We start from the raw sequence: 24,953 nt of genomic DNA, 5'->3' as shown, positions 1-24,953 counted from the left end.
TGTGTGGTGTCTGACCAGGAATATTGAGATTTGTAACACATATATTTGACCTCAGCACTATTCCTGAACCTGAATATCACACTTTCACTTCATTTATAGCAGCATATAAATAGCTTTTTTTGTTGAGCTTGAGGGTTGTAGACCCTGACCAAATGGTTTTATACAAGCAGTGCATTTGTAATGACATATACAGCTAAAACACAAACTTTAAGCAGATTTCACATGCAAAGCCATTGAGTTTCATAAGTGAGAGCTGGCTGGAGTTGAGTTAGGATGTCTAAACAAAGATGTTTTGCGAGCAAATGTAGACCAACTGTAAACTGAGAAACTGGTTGTGTACTTTTCATAACACTTTCTGTAACAATTCTTGGAGGTCTTAAAAACAAATTAGACAACATTTAGTTCCAGTCCTGTAATTTGATGGGTTCCAAGAGTACTATTCTTCGTTTTTACACTGTTCCTGATCAGAGTATGTGAGCGGTGTGGAAGCAAAGCAATTGAAAAAGAAGGCACTCACGTTTGTGTCTTTGCCACTTAAAATACACTCCGTCTTCCTCTGCGGGGAAACAGGCCAGTGTATCTGAAAGAGAGAGTACGAAAGAGAGAGAAGGGTCAATCCCATTTGTCACAACAACGACACACTATCTCAGAAACAATCCCATTTAACTCAACAACCTTTCACCATAATGAGCTGAACTAGCCAGGGAATGTTCACCCTGCATTTTTATAAGGCCCAAGGGTTCCCCCCATATCCAGGCTTTAGTTTTATAGAATTTAATAGTCAGTTTCCTGCATTGCTGTGAGCTAATCAGTAAAAAGTAACAGTGATACAGGAATGACCCTTGGAGCCTGTTGTGATTTAGGTTATGGCTTGTGCTTGTCCAGGAACTAAAGCCAAAACAGGGTGAACAGTGTGAAAAAAAAAAAGAAAGAAAAATCATTTTAAGCCTTAAAATTAAAACCAAACAGTAAAAAAATAAGTATTAATAATTAATTATTATCTACTACTACTACTACTACTACTACTACTACTAGCATAAATACTAATAATACTAATAATTATTATGTAAATAAATAAATAAAAATAACAAAAGTAAATACATAAATATAATAAATAACCAAAAAGAATGAAAAAAACAAAAAAAACATAAATGTATAATAATGTATACATTTATAATAAATACATAATAATACATTTAAAATAAATTATAAATCAATCAATCTATAAATCGCTCCATCAATTCACCCATTATTATTATTATTATTATTTTTAGTAGCAGTCTGTAAATAAATGAATATAAAATTATTATTTTTTTTAATTAAAAAAATACAACAGTAAAAAACAAAATACAAAAGGAAACAATACACAAATGTATTTATAATAAATAAATAAATAAATAAAACAAACAAAGAAATGAAATAAAAGTAAAAGAGTCAAAAATACATACATTTATAATAAATACATTATACTAAATCAAATAAATCTATAATAATAAATGCATGAACACATTTAAAAAAAAAATTATTGTTATTGTTATTCAAATAAATGAATGAATAACTAAATAAAACAACAGTAAAAAAAATACATTTATAATTAATAAATAAATAACAAACCAAGAATTTTTTCAAAAAAAAAAAAAAAAAAAAAAAAAAATTGTAATAAATAAATGGAGTGTTTTGTGCTGGTTCTTACTATGAGTGGCTCTCGGTTTATGTCGTGAAGGTCCAGAGAAAGGATGTAGTCTTTGCTGCCCACATACATGCGGTCGTGATCCTCATCCATGCGCAAGATGCGATAGTCTGATGTGTTCAACAGGAAAGAGAAGTAATGGGCTGTACCTGTAGACCTCATATCTGCAAAGAGAGAGAGACAGAGAAAATTCAGTCAAAATCAGACAAAAACAGACAAGACATTTAATGCTGTAATATTGTTTTTAGAAAGATTTACACAGAAGTAAAGAGAGAAAGTGTTTCCACTCCCAGTTTCATGCCATTTCCATAATTGCTTGAAACCATGGTAACTTGACAATAACAATAGTTTTGGCTACAATTCTTCTACTCCATCTATTTCATCTAATGAGATAATACAGGGTTTGTTATTGCAGACACAAAACATGTCAATCCGTAATTATGTCTTCACGTTTTTCCAAACTAGTCTTACAGAGACACATACGAGCATTTGAGGTCTACAAGATGCCCCCCCTTGAAAAAAAACTTCACCTTGTTTCCAAAGAAAAAGGAAGTTATCAAAAAAAATAAAATAAAAAATAATATTTGTTTGTGCAAAGCCCTGACTTTATTTTAGGGAGTTAAAGAATAACATTTTGGAATATTAAACTCTATTGAGTGCGTAAAGCATTACTCAACGGATAGTTAACAGACAGCAGTTAACCTGTTGTTACCATCTTTGCACGCAGTTTCACAAAGGACAAGGAAAACACCCATATCCACACACATTCACACTCACACACACACACACACACACACACATTCACCTCTTCTGTGTTTACCGCTTAACACCCTGCAGAGATAAGATTAAAAATAAATTCTAATCTTAGTAATTTATCAAAACAAATGCAATGTAAAATTACCGGTTTATCTGCCTGACAGGCCCTGAATTCACTAGCATAATACACTGATTAATCACATTACCATTGCTCTATTTGTATAGTTTGATTTAATAAATCCTTGAGCGAGGGTTGTGTTTTGAGGTCAGGGATTTGATTGACAGCTGTCCGAATGGTGTGTGAGAGCCTCCTTCTGTGAGATTATTTGTGTTTGAGCTCAAGCCGGAACAATCAATCCACCATGTAGACTGCGTGAAGATAGACATGAACAGACAGACAGACAGAAAGAGACAGAAAAAGCAAGAAAAGAGACAAGCATAAAAGACAGAAAGGTGTGAAAGTAATAAATATAGAAAAGGAAAAGAATGAGAAAGAAAAAGAAATAAGGAGAGAAAATAAGAGTGAAAGAACGAGCAAGAAAAAGAAAGAGCAAAAGAACGAGCGAAAGAGAGAGAGCGAAAGAAAGAACGAGCGAAAGAAAGAACTAAAGAAAGAAAGGGTGAGTGAGTGAAAGAAAGAATGAGCGAAAGAAAGGGCGAGCAAGTGAAAGAAATAAGAAATCAAGAGCAAAAAAGGTAAATAGGCCCGACCACTTGCCAATAAAAAAATAAGAGCAAAAGAAAGAGTGTGAGAGACAGAGTAAAAGAAAAAGTGCACAAAAAAGAAAGAGCGAAAGAAAGAGAAGTAGATTCAATTTAGTAGTTCCTGCTCCTCTCAGTAAGAGTAAAAGAACGAGCAAGAAAAAGAAAGAAAGAGCAAAAGAAGAGCGAAAGAAAAAAAATAAACGAGCGAAAGAGAATGAAAGAAAGAAAGAATGAGCAAAAGAGAAAGAAAGAGCAAAAGAAAGAAACAGAGTGAAAGAGAACGAAAGAAAGAACCAGCGAAAGAGTGAGCGAAAGAAGGAGCGATAGAAAGAACGAAAGAAAGAACGAGCGAAAGAAAGAACTAAAGAAAGAAAGGGTGAGTGAAAGAAAGAATGAGCGAAAGAAGGAGCGATAGAAAGAACAAAAGAAAGAACGAGCGAAAGAAAGAACTAAAGAAAGAAAGGCTGAGTGAGTGAAAGAAAGAGTGAGTCAGCGAAAGAAGGAGCGATAGAAAGAATGAAAGAAAGAATGAGCGAAAGAAAGAAAGAACTAAAGAAAGAAAGGGTGAGTGAGTGAAAGAAAGAATGAGCGAAAGAAAGGGCGAGAGAGTGAAAGAAATGATAAGAAATCAAGAGCAAAAAAGGCCTGACCACTTGCCAATAAAAAAAAGAGCAAAAGTGTGAAAGAAAGAGTAAAAGAAAAAGTGCACAAAAAAAGAAAGAGCAAAAGAAAGAGAAGTAGATTCAATAGCAGTTCAAGCTCTCAGCATGTCTGTCAGCGTCTCCTAAACATCTGTTTGACTGACCATCTTTCACTGAAGACAGATAAAGCTTTCACACACAAGACCATGAGATCCATCATTACACACTACATGCCAAAGCTGGCACCATGATGCTGGGATGTTCTGAGTGGTTGTTAGGGTGTTGCTAAGTGGTTGCTTAGTAAAGTAATAGCACACTTCTCAATAAACCACACAACTTGAGTTATCATTCATGTTCGTCGCACAAACTAACCTCATAAAGGTAAGGGATCTGTTCAAATCTTTGCCTCAGCAAGCAGCTCTAAGACCGTACAGCCAATCTGTCCGCCACATAACCTAAATATACTGTAACACTTCCACAGGATATTCTCCACGTGTATTCAATGATTTTTGCCGAGCCGTGCAGCAAATCCAGTTCCTGAAGCCCTCAAAGAAAAAACTAGTGTTTAAAGTCTGGAATGTTCAACGGGGAGGGGAAATGTAAGTTTACTATTGTTGGAATTCAAGTATGCACTGTGTCTCTGAATGCACAAAGCTCGCTTCAGCTCCAAGGCCTGGCATATGGTCGAAACCAGAGTAAATACGGAGCGGAGGCTGTGCATGCCAAAAACTAAATGCTACTCTTATCTCCTCCTTTTCTTGTTCTCTCCCTTGATTCTCAACTCCCTCCTCTTTCTCGTTCTGTCCTTTTCTCTCTTGCAAGACAGAGGGCCACCTGTGGAAACAAGACCAACTGGCTAAAGATCCTTGTACTCCAATACCAACAGCTCCATGTCTATCTGGGATCTATCCGGACACATGAGCCGACAGCTTCCTTCAGACAATATCAGGCTAGAGTCTAAGGCAATACAAGCTACTACCTACTATGGTGTCTGATTAGGATTAAGCTAAAGACAGGTCAGAGATACTAATAAAACAGTAGAGGTGCTGAAATATTGCAAGAACAACCACAAATTTGATCTACAAGGCCAACGTCTACCACAACCACAACATTCTTTAATAGATCCTCTTTCAACCTTTAGGTACAAGACCTGTGAAAATCCAGTCAAGTGGATCCAGATAAAGCCTGGAGGAACACCATTGCCCGGTGTAGTCTTAGTGGCTAACTACTGGGGGGTCTGTTTTACACACATACACACACTGGGGACTTTGTGTGGTGAAAGGCCCCTCTCTATGCTTCGCCTCCGTAGCATGAAATGGCCTGTTGGAGGGGAACTAGAACTTGGTCCTGCTAACGAGCAAGTAACCGGACCCTTACTTGCACTTTTTAGCCTTTTTTTTTAAACCCCTCTCTCATGGATACATGCCCACCCTGTTTCTTTGCATGAGCAGTGTAGCAGGAAGAGACAGAGGGATATTCGTTCCGAAATACGGCTGCTACGTTCTCCTCCCTCTCTACTTTTACATTCTCACATGGTCTTGTTCGCACAGAGTTTCTTTAATCAACTGAAAACCTTTTTGCTTCCTTCACGCCGTGTGCACTGTTAAACCCTAGGGAAGGTAATGTAACCTTGTGTGGGTATGTGAGATCAGCTCTAATCCATGCTTGCTATGATGATGGTACCAAGATCTCCAGAACTGACCTCTTTCTTCCTGACTGGCTTTTCCATTTGCTGGCCAAAGACAATCACAGCCATGCATGGCCACATCTAAGACCAAACAATGGGTCAACTGCTCCAAAGCCCACAAAGGTGCATGTTCCCATAGCATTACAATCATATGCTGTCAGATAAAGTCACTTCCCATAAGACGTTCTGTTACTTAGTTGCATTTAACTCTAGTATGGTTCAGTCCACGGACCTTCGAAAGTCCACCATGGTCACTTTATTGAATACATGGCTGCAAAGAAGACTGCCCAACTACAGAACATCTAGCTTAGTTGCTTTCAGAAAGTGTGCTTGACATTGGTGTTACACTCAAGAAGTGAAAAACTATATACAATATTCTTCTAACAATGGAAAAACTACTTTTCCAAAATGCTTTCCACTTCTGAGAGACATACAAAGTTCATATTCAGAGATTTTTTTACTGTATTACAAAGACAAAACAGCTGGTGAGTGGTGAATAACATAAGCACACAAGTTACTCTTTTTTTCCCCATCTATTGGTCAGCTGTTCGCATTATGCCGCCAAGTATGCTTGGTTTTGGCAGCGGGAGCAGATATTACGAAAGGTCTCATCCCTTTTTTTGACGCCACCGTAGGACATTTCTAGCTTGGGGAACACTTATCTCGGAATACAAACTTTACACAAAACGTCTTCATGTATTATTCCTCATACTTTTTTTCGTAGGAGTATTTGTGAATTCTGTCGTCCTACATAAACCAGTATTGTTTGGTTTAAATGTTTTTATGTACGCCTATTTACACATACTCAAACATCATTAACTCCAGAATATATATATTTGGAAGCACAAATGGTCATGGGTTTATTAGAGGCACAAATGGGACTAATAATAATAATAACAATAATATTAAAAACAAATATGGAAAAAAGGTCAGAAAAATAAAAAGTGACAAAAATATGGAATATCTAAATAACTAGCAATGTGGCATATGCTGGAGTAAAAACACATGAAGACGTCAGTTGAGACGTCAAAAAGGTTACATTTTGGTCTGATTTTGATTTGGCTTCATTTTATTCATGTAAAAAAAAAAAAATATATATATATATATATATATATATATATATATTTGAGAGCGGAAACAATAACAATCATTTAACAACATCACTACTTGTGAGTCCAGGTCGCTAGCAGTGCGGTTATCTTGATACCGCCTGAAATTACAGTCCATCCGGCGGCAGATTTCTCCAGTTTCAAATTTTGTTAAATTAAAGAGCCTCAGCCAAGGCCTGCGGAGAGAGTTCCTGCACGAAACTCAGTCTGGCCCAGAAGAGAGGAGAGGTGCTTGGAAGAGGAAGAGAGAGATGAGGGTGGTTTGGGATTAGCGTGACACCATGTATGCAGGCGGTCCGCGGACAAAGCCAGAACCCACATCATCACTCTTCGCAGCGTATGCCGTATGACTGTGCTGGCTCACTCGCTCACACGCACAACACAAGCACAGAAGTGACATACTGTACACTTATAGAGTGATAATTACAGTTTAAGAGGAGCAGGTGACACAGATTCCACCTAGTCACACACACACACACACACACACACACACACACACACACACAGAGACAGACATAGACACACAAAATCAAAAGAATGACAACAGCATCTTCCAAGTCAAGATATACCTTAACTTATCTATAACCAGCCGTTAAGTCTATGTAATTGAGTGGTATTTGGTTGAGCTTGTCCTACACAAGTGTAAAAAAAAAAAAAAATAGCAGTAAAGTAGCCAAAACTAACAGCTACATTAGTAAAAAATGAATGGCAATAATGTCTGTTTTTAATGAGACTGGCTCATACATTGAGCAGACAGCTGTGTTTAAGAGTCTTGCTTAGCAGCCATTAAAATTTGCACGTTTTAACACATTCATTTTTTTTAAATAATATCTTGCTTTGTCCAAAACGTCACTTTGCACTAAAATTTATGATGTGAAGTTTTGCTAAACCCTGACAACAGCCAAACATCTGCTATATGTATATACTGTACGTCTACTTGAAATCTGTAACATGAGTCTGATTGGTAAATTATAACTATAAAAGAAGGGAGATTGGGGCCTAAAGGGGACATTTGAGGAAAAAGGGATGTGAGGGTGAGCAGTGAAAAAGAAAATCTATGTATTTAAACTATTTTTGGATCATGACAGTATTGTTTAATTCTTTCATTTAGCAGACTTTTTTTTTTTTTTATCAAAAGTGACTTTCAAAAGAGCAACAAAAAACAATTTGTCAGAGCCAACAATATTTGTGATATTCAATGCCAGGATAATTGGACAACTAGATCAGGAAGCATTCAGGAAGAAATAATTCATATTTTTTTAATGAGATTTAATTACTTTAGTTGCCCACCCCACACATCCAAAATGCCAATAACTCTAATTAGATAATAAGATTTTAATAAGATCATTTAAGAGTATAATGCCATAATTAGCAAGTCTACTGAGTATTAGCAACATCACATATACTGCAAATGTTTGTCTTTTCTGCCAACCTTTAAGCCCTTTAAAGTGTGATTACTGTATAGTCATGTGACCCTCCTCAATGCCCATCCATGTAGAACAGCTTGCCTTGTGTCTACATGTGGTAAAGTGGGCAGACCAACACACACACAGATGGAAGCAGTCCAACCCACTGTATGCCGCAGTGCTCTTGTGTTATTGTTCTGACAACTCACACATGCTGATTTCCTGTAAGACTCTGATAAGAGAGAGAGAGAGAGAGAGAGGAGAGAGAGAGAGAGAGAGAGAGAGAGAGAGAGAGAGAGAGAGAGAGAGAGAGAGAGAGAGAGAGAGAGAGAGAGAGAGAGAGAGAGAGAGAGAGAGAGAGAGAGAGAGAGAGAGAGAGAGAGAGAGATGTCTTTATCCCTAATATGTTCCAGCCGGATGTTGCACCTGATTCATATCTAAAGTTCTGGAAGCCTGGTTGTATATGAGGTAAGCTGTGTCTTTATCTGCTCACAGTACAGTTACATTACTCCTGAAGCTATGACTCATGCTGTTAAAAGTCTTGCCTTAAGAGCAATATCCTTTTGTGTCATAAATTAATACATACTTGTTCCTCAGCCTCTCTCTCTCTCTGACATACACACACACACACACACAGTTTTTGTTGGCCTCCAGGATCAAAAGATGATCCAACGGAGAAGGAATGCTTCTATAACTACTGAAAAGCAGGTCTGGTGTACTCTTGCTGTTTAGTTTGGACCTGTTTTAATCACAGCTGAGAACCACAGAAAGACCATTATAAAATACATAAGCGTGGAGAGGAATAGATGTTCGTCCCTGATGTGATGCACACACACACACACACACACACACACACACACACAATATGTATACACATTTATAAATGCACATTTATTTATCTGACACAAACATATATATAAAAAAAAGGATAAGGATAAAATAAGTAATTCCTCATTTGATGGTTTGAAATGAACAAAGGACGATATGAAGGAATGAATGAAGGACAGAATGAATGAACAAATGAAGGATGGACAGAATGAACAAATGACAGATAGAATGAAAGAAAGAGGATGGACGGAATGAACGAACAAATGAACAGAGATCTTAGGATAAAAAACTTGTAAAATACCTCACTGGCTGCTTTGGATTAAAGACTAAATGTTATTAAGTTAATGTAAAACAGACTGTGAACAGGGGACAGATCTTTCTGTTGTAAATATTAGCGCATGTCTACAGTGCATCAAACTCTTTTATCATGATGTCCTTTTTAAACCCCCGTCTGGTTTCTGGGGTAACAAATAAAAACACATTTTACTGTATGTCCTGCAGGGACATTTATTTTGCATAAATTGAGGGTCTTTATCTCTCATTCAGTCAGTAAAATTAGAGATCACGGCCTCATGTTTTGGCCTCCATCATCTGTGTGACCTTATAAATCTGCAGAATTTAGATGGTGTTCAATTCTTTTGCACTTTAAAATGCACATGTGTTTTGAGGTGTTTTCAGGTACACTCCATTTCTTCGCTGGTGATTTCATCAGTAATGAGCAAGTCTAATAAACTACATCTGCAGATGTCTTTCTACCTGCCTAAACTATGGGCCGCTGTGCGTCACATCAGTTCTGTTTCAGGATCATTTAAAACGTTTGTGCCAAATATCATGCATCACCACCTACAACCCAAACTCTCGAACACACCTTTCTCAAAGATATAATTAGCACCCAGTGATTGAGGGCGTCTGTGTGTACAAGACTGTGCAACAAACAATATAATGGCATCCATTTGTCTTAAAGAAAAAAATATACAGGCTTTTAAACATATTTTAAACAGGATTTTAAAGGATCAGAACCATACTCTTCGCAAGTACGCCAATGTGATTGCTAGATCATTGCGTAAAATAACCATAGTTAAAGTAACATATACGACAACATTAAAAATGATCATATATCTGCCAATGTGACGATTGGTGGACGATATATTGTTCAAATGTTTTATGTTTATATAGTTTATAATATTTATTATGTTCATAAATCGACCAAGGTGAACAAATTTAGACTGTTTTGTGAACCCTGTTCAAGAAAAAAGAAAAAAAGTCCAGCACAAACGTTACTGCTGCTCATCAACGGCTTGCTAGATGACAAGACCAATCCTCTGTTGGCTAGACCGTCCCATTTAACAGGGCTTGGTCTGAACTTCACGGACTTCAAAGGTGTGGCCTTTGAAGTGCGCATCCTTTGAATTGGGACACAGCTTATGTCAATGGCTACTATAGCACCCCTTGTGGCAACAGCGAGAATAAAATGCATAATGCAACAAAAAATACACATGAAATTGAGCTTGCATAGCTAGAAGCATAACCATAAAAACCCACATTTCAACCACTTCCTCTTCCTGTTTGATACTAAAGACGAAATAATTGACAGGTAAAATCAATAAAAGCATCACTGGTGTTTAAATCTGCTCATCTGATGGAAAATCCATTTCCTACAGGAAAAGCTTGAATGTCAACAAACCGCAGATAGTTTTCTCTCTCAGCGCAAGGTATCTGTTAAGAAGGCTTCAATTGTGAAGGAGAGAGACAGCTTGCTTTGAATTAGACACATCTGTGAAAACACAGCTCTCTATCACCACAGACATGTTTTATTAACAAGCGCTCTCTCAACAGCGATCAATCTCGGACGTCTGCCTCTCACACGCGTTGCCCTCTTGTGCCCTGACCCCAGGAGGGTGGGCAGCCTTGGATGTCCAGGGATCAGGTGCATGTTGGAAAAAGACACCTTTATGATTGGCAAAATATTGCAAAAAACATCAGCGGGATCAGCGGATTTTGAAATATTAGATTGTCCGTGAAGGGTGAACCAGAAAGAAACTGAACAGCTGTTCTTTCCGTACTCTCCTTTCTTTCTCAATCTCAGAGAAACACTCATTCCCGCCAATGTAAATACATCAGACCCGGAGCGCCAGGGCTCAGAAGTCGTGAGGCAGCAGCAAAGACTGCTTGAGCTGGAGATTAATCCAGGATTAGCCCCGGGGTCAGGGTCACTGGCCCCGACCTGAGCGGAATCAGGAAGCAGGGATTACACAAACAAAGTGGCATTACTGCAAAGAATCCCAATGAGGTTTCCAAGCAAAAGTGAAATAGAAAAATGGAAAGTCCACTACAGTCTAAAAGTTTGGGGTCAGTAAGGTTAAAAAACAAACAAAAAGGAAATTAATACTTTTATTCAGCAAGGATGCATTCAATTGATAAAAAAAATGACAGTAAAAGACATTTCAACTTTCTATTCATCAAAGAATTCTGAAATAAATGTATCATGCGTGTATTACTGTTTTTACTGTATTTATAATCAAATAAATGCAGCCTAGGTGAGTATAAAAGCCTTCTTTCAAAAACATTACATTAAGAAAAAATCTTACCGACCCCACAATTTTGAACGGTAATGTATATTCAAAAGAGTAAAGACGTGCTCACGAGGATTTTACAGAATATACATTATTTCAAACTCAGCAGCTGTTTTGAATTGGTGTCTAATAGTTAAGTAAATAATATTCCTAACTGATGACAATTTGAGGTCCAGGCTGCAAATGAACTTACTTTGAAACGAATCATATAAGTTTGATTGAACTTTTTTTTGGTCTTCTGAGACTACAGGCCACCCTTACTTTGTTTCCAAACTGCCAAAAGCCATACACACTTTCATAGTATCAGTATGAAGATGTTTGACTTGGCCTGGGCCAGAAGGAAGTTTAAATTCAGCAAAAATGTTCCACTTCATTGACCCTTGTTTTTATTAAAGAACGGAGTTTTGAAGACCGCGCTGAAAGGGTTGAGCCTCAATAAGCTCTCAAAACAAAAACGTGAGGAAAGGGTTTGATTTCATTTGGTATACTTTTTCCATTCAGGTGTCCAAAGTGGTATACTAATATAGTTTTGATTGTGACATGAGAGTCGAGGGAAGATTTGCACTTATGAGAAGGACAGATGTCTGCACCATAGTCCCTTACTAAAAAAGGTTACCCAAAAGGACGCCACAGGCAGAATTGCTACATCATCTTTACAATGAAACAATGCCCTCCTTATATAAACACAAGCACCTAAAAAAGCCTCAGGAAAGGGGAACGGAGGAGAAGCGCTTCGTCAGCGACACAGAAAGATTTTTAAAATGCTGAATGCCTGAGACTAGCAGGTTTTCTGCGAGAGTTCCTGTCAGTATCCTGTGACATGTCGACGGCTAATTTACGATCACGGACATCTAGGAAGGTGATCTCTGGTGGCTCCTAGAGGTGATGGGAAATGTCCTACGTACACCCTAGTGGAAGCCTCCGACTGCTGGGCTATCACAACAGAAGACGGCAGAGGTGCCCGTGGAATTGTTCCCCCGTTTCCTCCGAGGCAGACGGGAAGGAATGCTAAAAGTGACAGAAGCCATTGTGTAGAAGTTCTATCCTTCGGCTACTCTCCCGCTGATGCATGCGTTTACCGCCCGCTGCTGGGTCTCTATAGCGCTGCCTCGTTGCTTGTCACTACAACCTATGGGACCTGAAGAGATGACTGTTGCTTTTGTAAAATGGAAAAGTTTATATATAGAATGACTCTTTTCACACCATTCATCCTATAAGACCTATAAGAGCCAATGCATGATAGAAAGCCAACATTGGTGTTACATTTGGCAAATGCTTTGGATGCGATCAGGGCTGCATATGTTCCGTTTCCCAGGCCAGACAGGAAGGAAGCAGGATTAGGATTGAGTCAACATGTTCATCTATTTCGCCCTGTCGCTCTTCCTCTCCATTTACGCAAGCGCTCATCTGAGAATGAGGTGATTAGCTGCGGACAAACAGCAATGAGGTTTGGTGCGCCACACTTTCACCCGGCACCCCACACACACACGCCCTCCCATGGGAATAAAATGCCAGATGGTTAACCCTTTCAGGACAGGTTCTGTCACCACGGGTAGGAACTCATTCTGAGGGAGAGCTGGACGGACAGGTGTCACGAGCCTACATGGTCCCTGTTGATAAGCCTTGCAAAATGACAGGCTCAAATACTTCAATAACTGCCCATATTGCCTGAGAAAAATGCTAAATCTGTCTAATGAGGGATGAAAAACAATACAACAACTTATGCTATAAGTACCTTTTCCAAATGACACTTTTTCAAGATGTAGTTCAATCAAAAATGAAAATATTTTGAAAAAAAAATATTTTTTTTTACATAAAAGGAATATACAAAGTTTCTTTCCATACAATGAAAATAAATGGATGTTGTCAACCTAAAAAAAGAGCCATTTGACCAGAACTTCTTGCCTATCTACACTTGACTGTCCTATAAAACAAAGAATTTATTAGTAAAAATAATGAATAAAAATAAGATTAATAAAGCCAAAGCGTAAAAAAATTAAGAAAAAAATTAATAAACTACAATTAAATTAACTAAAAAATGAATTGAGGTACATAAAAAATATAAATAAAAATATAAATTAATTAATTTAAAAATGTATTTCAGTAAGTAAATAAATAAATAGGAATGACATAAGGATGAGTAAATTATGATTTTTGACAATTATGAACATGCCAATTCAGTTAATATTCAAACAGAATTTAGCTTAAGCTATAAGAAAGCAAACATGGCAATAGTTAATTTATCCATTTGGGAAATCAACGTAGGAGTGATTGTACATGTGTGTTACTTGGTAACATGCTATGAGATAGAGCTACTTGGGAAAGATCTGTTATCCTGAATACACTGCAAGTGCATATTAGCACATAGATTCCTTTTTTAAACCTGCTAAACTTAGTACCTTCACTTTCACATGTCTTTAGGAGTCATTATAACACCTAATTCTAATGCACTTATAGCTAATTCCCTTATATACTATCTAGCATTGACTAATTCTGACATGAGGATACAAGCCAGTATGTCCTCATTGGAAAGAGGAAGGGCTTGACAGACTGAAAGGAAGGAAGCAGGGCAAGATAAAGCAGATAGTAAGAAGAGGAGGCCGATTTAGTGACTCCCTGTTTGCTGGTAATCGGCTGAGAGAGATTACCAACAACATGACCGTGAAAGTGGCACAAAAAAAATAACATTCCAAGACCCATTCCAGAAATGAGTGCAAACAGAAAGGTGCATGAAAATTACAAAGGGTTCAAGAAATAAAGTGGTTCAAGTGGTTGTCACTCTCACTCATGGGGAGAAGACGGCTGAACCCCTTCAAACTCCAAAACCAAATTATAATCAGCGAGTCAGTATTAAACACTCTTTTTGAAGGAGAGCAGAGCCTGAGAGAAACGACGAAAAGAGAACCATTTCAATTACAGGTATGGAAAAATTCAGCCCTATGAATAGTTTACAGTACTTGGAGGCGAATGAGGTAACCATGCAATCAGACCTGGCATGGAAGGTAACTGTCAGATGATTTACAACCCAAACCTTGCCAACTTCAAGACACAATGTTGAACAAATACTTCTGCGTATAAGGAATGATGTGTTGCTGTAGGGTCCACCATCACGAAGACCTGCGAAATGAGCTTGCTGGCTCATTTTTGTTAAAGTTTGAAAATTAGTAGGAAAGAGAGTGCATGACATCTTGAAACGATCTTCTGGTTACCATCAGTTCAAAATGTACACTATAGGGTGTAATGAATAATGAACAATATAACGTTTATAAACTTAAAACAATACGTAAAAAAAAAGCCATTGAGTGAAAATCAGTTAGCAGCTGTATGGCGAGTGTGGATTCATTCACAAGAACATAGACTCATTTTTCTTTAAATAATAGCCCAATTGCAATAGCAGAAAGTCATTATAGAGAGCTACAATTCACTTTCCTGTTGTTTTAAATCCAGCTGGGTGGTTGAAGGTTCCTAAAAGCTGGTTTGATCAATGATGTGTAAGAAACAAGTTCATGACATTTTTTGATTTATCGATGCAATTCCCCAGAGCCTAAACTGGGCTTGATGAACTCGCTTTACGTTCTCACCCAGAAACTTAGAATTGATATTGATTTACCATGTTGCTACACCATCAGGAAGACTATGTTTTAGTTTTTATATGAAATTATCAATATCAGACCTTTAGCTTGCATACAAGTCCAACAGTCCATTAGGAAACATTGACAAAGCAGCACATTTTCTCGGCTAAAAAAAGAATTTCCATGCTGGTTTATGCTGGTCTAGCTGGTGGACCATTGCCAAAAATGCTAGTTAACCACCACAGTCTTTCTGGTTAATCTGGTTGACCAAGGTTAATACTGTGGGAAAAAATGATTTCCTAAAAAAGGCCTAACAGACAGTGTCTTCGAATAAATCCCTTCAATGACACACTCCGTGTGAGTCTCTCGCTGTGTTTTAGATATAGAGAGCATCCCGATTAGCTTCCAGCGGGAGCAGGGTCGTAGGGTTATCATAGCACTGCGTTCAGACGACCAGTAGACAGGGAGGGTTACAGGCTGTCCAACCTCGTCCAATGATAGTACGCACAACACTTCACCCTCATCCTCTTGTCTGCTGCAAATAAACAGTCTCCATCTTTAACTTCAGCTCTAGATAACACCACATCAACCAGAATGCTGCAAATGCCAAACAAAACCAGAGATAAATGAGAGGATTTCTATGATATTAAAATTGTATTATGATGCCCTTGGTGGCCTGCTCAACCGGACCAAATTGATCTCTGACACAGTTTGCAGTCGGCATAATGGACTCTCACATAAGCTGACTGATGCGAAAGAGATTTGGCAAGATTTGGCAGTTGCTATTGATTTTCTAAAGAGAAATGCAAAGCAATGAGCAATACTCTTTTTTCACTCCATTAAACATGAGTGAATTGCTGTTGTCCATTGAGGATTTTATTTTAATAGCAACAAACATATATTCACTTTAAGTATATTAAGATTTTGAAAAATGAGCTTAGAATCAGAAAGATGGAAACAAATGCATAAAACACACAATTTCATTTCTGAGGTAGTGTTTCTGTAATCATATGAGAGCAATATAATCCTCTTTATCCTTCAACTAAAACCCAAAGACCTGTTGCTCGGACTAAAAATCATTCCACCATAAAACCCGATCTCTGCATGCACACCTTTCACAAAATGCTTCTTTTTTTAAATTATTTTTTTCTTCGAAATATCTGTGTTTTTCCTGGAAAGTTTGGATGTTCCAAATCCACTAGAAATCCTACTACGCATTTGAACAGCAAGGCCAAGAAAAGAACGTGTTTTTAATGAGAATTTCAGGCCTTTTCATTAAGTTTAACCACGATTGCAGTAGGGCTTTACAAAACATGTCCAGTTCATATTTAACCACAAAAATAAAAATAAATAAAAATAAAAATAATTCGCATTACCATTACTCTGAATGAGAATTAACATTCATTCAACACCATACTTACAGTTTTTTTTTTAATCAGTACAATAAATACTACCATCATGTCTAAATACTTTCTAATTTCAGTAATAGGAATGAGATTTTTTTTTTTTGCATTTACAGTAATCAGAATTGGGCTTAAGAACTGGGAGAAATGTAGTTTAATCATTTATACGCCTTTAGATTCAGGAGGTGAAATATTACCCAGGCATGTTCTTGACCGGTTCACTCATGCACATGCCATATAAGACAAAACTTTGTTCTGCACTCCTAGATTCCTGTATCTTAGCCCATATACTGTTTTACACTACAGTGAGATTTGGATACCCAACAAACCCAATTCCTCCCACAGAAGTGCACTTATAGGTCTGTTCTCAGGAGAGGGAAGCTGAGAAGAGAGAGCTCTCATCCATCATCAGAGGTCTACCCGGATTATCCAGGCCTCATAACTTCCCAGTGCCGAGCAGTGGTGTAAACCTTCCCTCCCCGCCCTTTATCATCCGAATCCCAACCATCCATTCTCCCTATCAGCCATTAGGAGTATACTTGGGTTGACCTCACACTTCCAATTAATAACAAAAAAAATAAGCCAACACCACCTTCTTAAAGTGCATGCACAGACAGGGGTTTCATGCAGATGTAATCTATTACCCAAGGTGCAATGGGAGTAGTATGGTAGTCATGAAAAAGAGGACAGAAAGGAATATGTAGGAGGAAATAGGGTCTGAATAAAAAAAAAATACAATTCCCTAGACTCAATACAAGAACTAAGGAAATGGAATCCTACTAGTCCTACTCAAATGAACATGACAACAATTCAGCATTCATTTGATGGTTAATAATCTAGGAATAATTATCCAGGAGCACAGATTTTATGAGGGGGCAATTTCTTGATAATATTTAGACATCACAATATATAGATTTTGAACGGTAGGGCATTATATATTTTAAAGGAGTATCACCTGCAACTGATATTTCAATTGCATTCAACATTCTGCCTCCAGGAACAGCTAACCACAGTCAGGCCTGTCAGATATCCCAAAATATCTCCCCAACTCATAAAACTCCAGCCCCTGAGGCTCAGGTCTCACACGTTTGGGGTGAAAGATAAACAGCGAGGGGCAAGAGTGACAGCCCAATAAATTAACACCCATCTAAGGAGCTCGTTTATCTTTACCATCTCTCCCCTACTAGCAATCTCAACCCTCACAAAGTCTCGAACCTGTCAGAGCTCATTCTAGTTACACATGATTGACAGATGAAACACCCAATCAGGCTTGACAGGCAGGCAGGACATCCTAAACCATGACCTAACGGTTGACCTCTCACCTCTAGCAGTCAGGTTGCTAGACTGCCGTAAGATGAAGACATGAGATACTGCTGTATTTCCCCCAACGTATTCTGAGTTAGCGTCTCGGTTAACAGGGAAATATTAGATTTTTTTCAATAGCTTCATACTTTAGGTTGCAAAAACTTAAGCCAACCTTACACTTAGGTGATTGTCTTGAAATAATAAATACCCAAAAGGAAACCATTGTCCACAAGTGGGTATGTAGTTAAAGTAAAAAAAAAAAAAAAAAACACAACAACAACGAATCAGAGGCTTTGTAATTAAAAGCGAACTATGCTATATAATGAAGTACCTATGGCTAAGAATCTCCAAAGCCCATTGAGTTCCAGTGGAGGGGAAAATGAGCGTTGTTCCCAAATCTTGGAGGCAAAGATCTCTCTATCTGGGTCTCTGGTCACGGTTCAGCAAGATCAAGTGAAGAAGAACCTCCCTTTTTCTCACACTCCTTTGTGGTCTCCAAGTTTTTGAGAATTAAGCATAAAATGAGCGTAACCGTCTCCATTGAGAATGCCCCCTTGTCCAGCGAATGAGATTAATGAAATTCCCACACAGTGCCAAAGCGAACAAATACCTAGCGTCACTGAGTTAGCCATTAATACTGCTTGTTATTGTTGGCTTCATTTTACAACAAAACGGCGAAACCCTCATAAAAGCTCATAAATTTCAATCGCAACAGCCATACTGAGAGGCCACGTCAAGGTAATTTCTCTGATTACTGTCAAACTGATCAGAGTTAAATGAAATCTGAATATGTTTTTAATAATGGCCATGTATTTCAACTGAAAACTAACCAAATTTGACTTTAAATTAGCAGGTTGTGAAGTAACTTATGTGCAAAATCCCAAATCTCTCAAGTAATTTTCTATCGCAATATCAGCAAAGCTACCTGCAGCATCGGCATGTAATCTGTCAAAGTCTTTTCATGTTAAAATCTCGGCAACATCCTTAAATCAAGATGGCAGAGTTTAGCCTCTCTTTCTCTGGGTGATTTGCTAATCATATTTGGGAAAGAGCCAATGGTTTTTTCCCCTCTTGTTTGTTGTGTTTCGCTAGACTTTTCTTCTGCAGCTCTTCCAGAGATAACAGTGAGCCAAAGCGGAGTAAAAGAGAGAGACCGCCGAGGTGCCACCCCATGATGTTCAGCAGAAAACATTTTAATTGCTTTAGCAATTAAGCAAGATGAGTCAAAAACCGAGCATGCCTGAAAATTCCCACAGCAAGACGTTAATCTACCTCCTCGGGCAAAACTGTTCCTCAATGGAACGAGCCAGCGAGAGAAGGAGGTGTTTCGTTTTCTAAGAGCTGCACAAAATAGAGAAAATTAAAAACAGATAAGTTCTATGTTAATCTTCGTCAAACAGTATGTCACTCTGTGTTTATAGATTCAAACATATATATTTCAATCTGCAAAGTTTTGTTGGACCTATTCAGCCAATGGCATCAATAAAGTGAACTAACTGTTTTAAAGACGGTATTACGGTTTCTACTTGACAAGTTTTTAGATGCTGGTTATTTAGTTGTTCTAAGAGAGCTCAAATATGTCAATTGTGATTCTTCTGTATATAAATGTACAGTATAAACTAGAAAGGAATTACCTAAAAAGGAGACGTCTACCAAACATCTAATGAAGATATCCCAGTTGCTGCCATGCACTGGTGCTCTATGCATGTGCACTGAATCTGAGAGTGTGTGCATTTGTGTGTGTGTGTGTGTTCAATCTGGGTGGTACATTAGAGAGAGGGGAATGGTATCAGTCTCCAACATCTTGTTCGACAGATCACAGCACAAAGCATTTCATTAAAGGGATTAAGTCGTAATTCAGTCCTCCAAGGATTCACTGCAAACTCTGGCTTATGGATCGTAAATCCCAGTCTTTTGGCTGAACATCTCTAAAGTGTGTTTTCCTTTAGCCTAAAATATGTTTAAAATATATTTAAGACAACTTGGATGTATCCCGTTACCAGCTTTCCTTATCACATTAAGACGTGGACATTTATTATGTAAATGGTCAATTTAGTTTTTTTTTTTTTTTGTCATGTCTCTAAGTTTAGGCCCCATGATACTTCAAGTACAACAGAAGAAGGTGTGACCTCATTTTGAAAATGTTAGTTCGGACTCGGAGTTTGTTTCAGGAGATTAAAACATCATTCTAAAGTGATATTTAAGTTCACTCCTGCTGGCAAACCTTTTCGTACTACCATTGGTCCATGGTGACCACATAATAGGTGTCCTCTGAAGCTCCGCCTTTATAGACGTGGAAATATTCTCCTGTTCATTTCTTCTGTTCAGTCCGTCGAGGTTGGACGTCCACAAGTGAAAACATGAACACAAACGGAGAGATGTAATTCTAATTGAAAGAGACACTGACACGGTTTCATGTTTAAAACTGTAGAGCTGCTTGTTTTTAAGCAATCTATTGTATAAAGTGCTATATAAATAAATGCAACGTGACTTTACTGGAGTGCCGAATTGCAAAGCTTGTGCAAACATCAACATCGCTATGATCAGATGCTTTCTTAACTGCGGTTTACCCCCGACTGTTATTTCTGTTGAGCGTTTATTTTCTTATTAAGAGGAAAGCACCCATTGCACAGATTTCAGTCCAATAAAACTCTCTAGAATGGGAATGTCCCTCCCTTTTGATTCCACAGTCATCCATCCAATAAGCAACTAGTAAATAATTTCATGATGTAATTAAAGCCTATTTGCTACTGAGAAATATAAATAGTACGAACCCAAAATGATCAGGTTTCACTAGGAAATTCATTAAAGCAGCTCACTGTACTTTGGCTATGAAAACACTTATTCTGAATATGTGTTGTCACCGAAAATGTAAATCCTTAATCTTACAATCATTTTGATTTGTAATGGATTCTTCTATCCACTCATAAAAGATCTCATTTTCATCCTTTTTAATTTGCAATGAAAATATTGTTCTACTGAGAGACTTCTGACTAGCTATGGGAGAAAACGGTCTTGTTCAAATCAAAATAATAAACGTGTGAACTCTAAATCAAGTTGGACTCCATCTGGGAACAGATCTCTCATAGAACTGAACTCTAGTCCAAAACCAACCCTCTGTTTCTGCATACAGCCGAGCCATTATAAGCACAACTGGAAATAATACAAATCACCTACAGCGAGACGTAGCGAGAGAAACAAATTGAAGTCTATGTTGAGAAATGCATGGGCCTGAGATGACAAGTTTTAAACATCATATTTTCCAGCGGTTTCCGTGACCCATCGGCGTGATGTGATTGCCATCAAACAGCGCTGGACTTGCGTGCCCTCTTAACCGTAGCTTGTCAAAACTAAGAACCGAATCTTAGAGGAGGTCATCCATCTAGCTCCACTTGAAGTTTCCAGCAATTAATTCTGTCACAGAGTAAAGAGCGGTGAAGACCTTGGACACAGTGGACCAGCCACAAGATCTTGTAGTGCTTTTTCCTGCATTCTAATGAAATGCCATAAATCAGAACAGATGAAGGCTGTTAAAGTCACCTCTCAGTTGTTAGACGTCGTCGACTGATGCCAGCTCTGTAACTCCAAGCAAACTGTTAGTTTTTTCCAGGCCTGAACAGTGACCGCTGGCACATAACCAAGAGAGGGCTGTAACGCAGGTCTGTCATGGCTGGACAAATGTGTCTTGATCTAGAGCAGGTTTGGGCTTCAGGTAAGAGATCTTTGGCACGAGTGCATGTTGTACTTTGATTAACATAATCAGTAGTGACACCATGACGTAGGAACTTGCTCAAGCAAAACGTGCCTCGCTGCCACCATAATAATAATTTAAAATACAGTCACACTTTTCAACTAAATTCTAACTAAATAATTGGTTCTAATAATATCAGATCTAGCAATGACATAAACAGTGGAGTAATGGTATTCTTCAGACACCCACCAAATGGAAAAGAAAACAGTTTTCACAGGTAAATAACTTAAATTTGCTAAAATACATTTTAAGATCCACAGTTAGAGAAGCTTAACAGAAAAAATGAAAATAACGGCATAATAATAATAATAAATGTATTATTATGATTATTATTATTATTATTAATATTATAAAATATCATTAACAATATTTTTTATATGATTAATGTTATGTATTCATTATTATTAAATAATATAATTAAACAACATGTTTAATATTTTATTATTATTAAATAACATCCTTAATACAAACAATTATTTTAATAATGTATTATTATTATTATTATTATTATTATTATTAAATAATATCATTATTATAAACATTAAAATTATTTAAAGCAGCACTCAGTAGCTTCGGGACTTCTTCGCTGTATTCTCGCTTTTTGCTCGCAGGTTTCTCTCTAGAGCTCCCCCCACAGCTTCGGAATAGATATTTGACAACACTGTCGAAAAAACTTGTTGTTGATTCTCAGACACCAGAGGCTAGTAGATCAACGACATCAAAGCAGATGGGACGTTCTTTAAAACATCTTCTTCATTCGGGTTCGGACAGCGTGAGGGAGCGCAATAATGACAGCATTTTAGCAGATTTCTTTTGGCCGTAAAGCAATTGTTTACATCGCGAGACCTGATATCACGCGAGACTTCCTGACGCAGCGGCCGGCGGCCCGCCGGCTCAAAGTTGCAAGTGCGGATTTTCCGCTCACGGGCACCAGGGGGGTGCGAAACGACCACCATTCAACCCGAAATAAGTAATATAACCATTCCAATGACTCCGAAGCTGTTCAGTTAAGGTAAAAAAATTACTTAGTTCACCTTTAATATAATAAATTAATTTCTACTGTTAGTAGTAGTAGTAGTAGTAGTAGTATAAACCAATATAAACAAAATAAACTATATTGTTAATAGATAATATCAAACAATATCTACACTTATATAGGCCCAACGTAGCAAAAATGACTACATCTTTCAGTTGTCAGTCACCAAAATGAACCGTTCTAAAGTGGTCTGATTACTATAGATCTTAGGGATCATTTAAAGGGCGATGAGGAACTTATGAACTCAGCCTTAAAGAGACGTAAACACACATACATGAGAATAAACCTTGCCTGGCCTTTTAAACGAGTTCCTCTGACATTTATTTCCCCCTAGAGTGTCATTAGAAGCTGCTGAGTATCTGCTCATCATTGTTTATCTCTACACTGCTAATTAGTTCCAATCAATTAAAGTTGATCAATTCTGCGTCACTGGGGCAAGCGTTGCTCTTTTTGCTTCTTTGCATGATGAACATTAGGAACACTTTAATACTGAACTATCACTAACACTGAATTTTAACAAGGTGCAACACAAAACATCAAGCAACAAATCACATCTCTTCTATTATTTTTTTGTCTTGCCTTAACCAGCCAGGAAATCAGAAGCCCAGAAAGACAACTTGACCCTCAAAATTCATCACATTAAACCAAGTTAGAGGAAAGTGACGTTATTATTTCCGTTGGGTGGATTGGTTTGTGATTTCCACATATTGTAAAAACATGTCAATGAGTCATGAATATGATGCAATATGAAAATAACTTTCCAAAAATATTATTTCTGAAAGCATTGGGATATTTAAATAGTCCATTATCATCACCGCAGCTGTTCTACTGGCTAATTGATGGAGTTATTAGTCATTTCGTACAGAAAATAAACCATGAGAAGTGGGTGATGACAATCATAATCCCGTGGCAGCGGTCACACACTTACACGTTCACACAAATGCAATCCCTGTGAGTCAGGATATGTTCTTAATGGCAGTGAGAATAAAAATGATGGCTTCCACACACATCTGGAGCACAGCCTGATTATACACTTGCTTCACGACACCCAAGAGCCACCAGCACACATTTACTCAACAGCAAGAATATAGACTGTAACTCAACGCTCACATTAACAAGTGTGTGCACGGAAGATAAATTCTAAACATGTCCAAACAGGACCGACGTAACAGGAAGATTGCTGAGGCATCAACCTTAGGGTCTGGAGGGAAATCTGATTCCTACTGTATCCCCATCCTGGACAACCACACAAACACACACACACACCAAAGCAAATTCAACTCCTGCCCCCTTCCATGCACGCCATCCTCCTTTGCAATCTCTCTGCTCTCGTCTTTGTGTGTGCAAGTCTTTTCCTCACTTGTACTCATCCCACGTTTGTGTTTTCCACAGAAAGGAAATGCAAATGTGTCGTTTCCCCACTTCTCTGGGAAACGCCACAGGGCGCCTGGATTGAGAAATTAAACTAAGTCGCCGTGATGCATGCGGCAAAGTGGCAATAAAGTATTCATTAACAACCATTCAGACGCTAAGCGGGGCAACAAGTGGTCAAGTTAAGAAGTTAAACAGGGACTTTATGTGGCAAAACCTCCCCTGGGCTTATATATTTACAAAACAAAAGAGCTCCTTTGACGGGTCTTGCGGAGCAGTGCACCTTGCTTGGGGGGAAACGGGCTCGTGTGAATGGGACTTGGAATAAAGTGCGTTTACCTACTGAGTGGCCTTGCTTTGATGTGAGAGGAGTGGGTTAAAACATACACCATCAGAGAAAAGGCCCGTCATTTTGCATTTTGAAGGACTCTGGTCTTGGCCATTAGATGCAAGGAGGAGTTTGGAGGTGAAATGACAATGCCTTTCTTAAAGAAAAACAAATAAGAAAGTTGAAAATCTCTCCTTAATTTGGTTATATGGTACATCTTGGGTGGAACCAAATTAGCAATAGACTTGATATAAAGTTCAGGAAGTTTAATTGGACAAGGTGTGGCCATTTGGAAATTATCTGCATCAATCATTAACAACATTTGCTGTCAGTAAATTATATAAAATAATAAACAAAACATTAATAATAAACCACACTGCTCTCTAGGCTTTGGCCACCATTGAGTTCTAAACTGGCTTGAATTTCGATAAGATATTTCCCTTTCAGTTCTCAAAGATCTTGATGCTAGTTCAAAGGCGTATGTTGTCTTGGTTCAGAATGCCATAAAAAACAATATGGATCAGCATGTGCAAGGCATTTGACTTCCATAATGGGACATATATCCAAGTCTAATAGAATATTTAGTCAGAAATAATATAGGGCTGACACAACCTATTTGAAATTAATATGAATATTTGATGATTTGAGCATTTTACAGCTACTAAATTCCAGCTGATATAAAAAAAAATCTAAATAACAAATGAATCAAAACACAATAAGACCAGGGACAATTATAAGAAAATGAAATTGGGTTAGGTTTGAATTTATGTCTTTAAGCAACACATACAACTA

At 37.8% G+C, this 24,953-nt stretch overlaps 1 protein-coding gene across 4 annotated transcripts in view; it reads right to left on the bottom strand.

Moving 5' to 3' along the window:
- Window positions 1–24,953, bottom strand: part of sema3fb (sema domain, immunoglobulin domain (Ig), short basic domain, secreted, (semaphorin) 3Fb) — a 60,713-nt gene that overhangs the window by 23,110 nt on the left and 12,650 nt on the right. For all 4 annotated transcript variants that reach the window (XM_082155466.1, XM_082155465.1, XM_082155468.1 and 1 more), the window contains exons 3-4: window positions 1,694–1,854; window positions 518–580 (exon numbers count right to left, since the gene is read on the bottom strand). In XM_082155466.1, the coding sequence (XP_082011592.1) occupies window positions 518–580; window positions 1,694–1,854 (224 nt within the window). The remainder of the gene's footprint in view (window positions 1–517; window positions 581–1,693; window positions 1,855–24,953) is intronic.

The sequence above is a fragment of the Leuciscus leuciscus genome (genome assembly GCF_965113295.1).
Source record: "Leuciscus leuciscus genome assembly, chromosome: 23".
Lineage (NCBI taxonomy): Eukaryota > Metazoa > Chordata > Actinopteri > Cypriniformes > Leuciscidae > Leuciscus > Leuciscus leuciscus.
The sequence above is the reverse complement of the archived record's forward strand: the minus strand, read 5'-3'. Positions and strand labels throughout refer to the sequence as shown.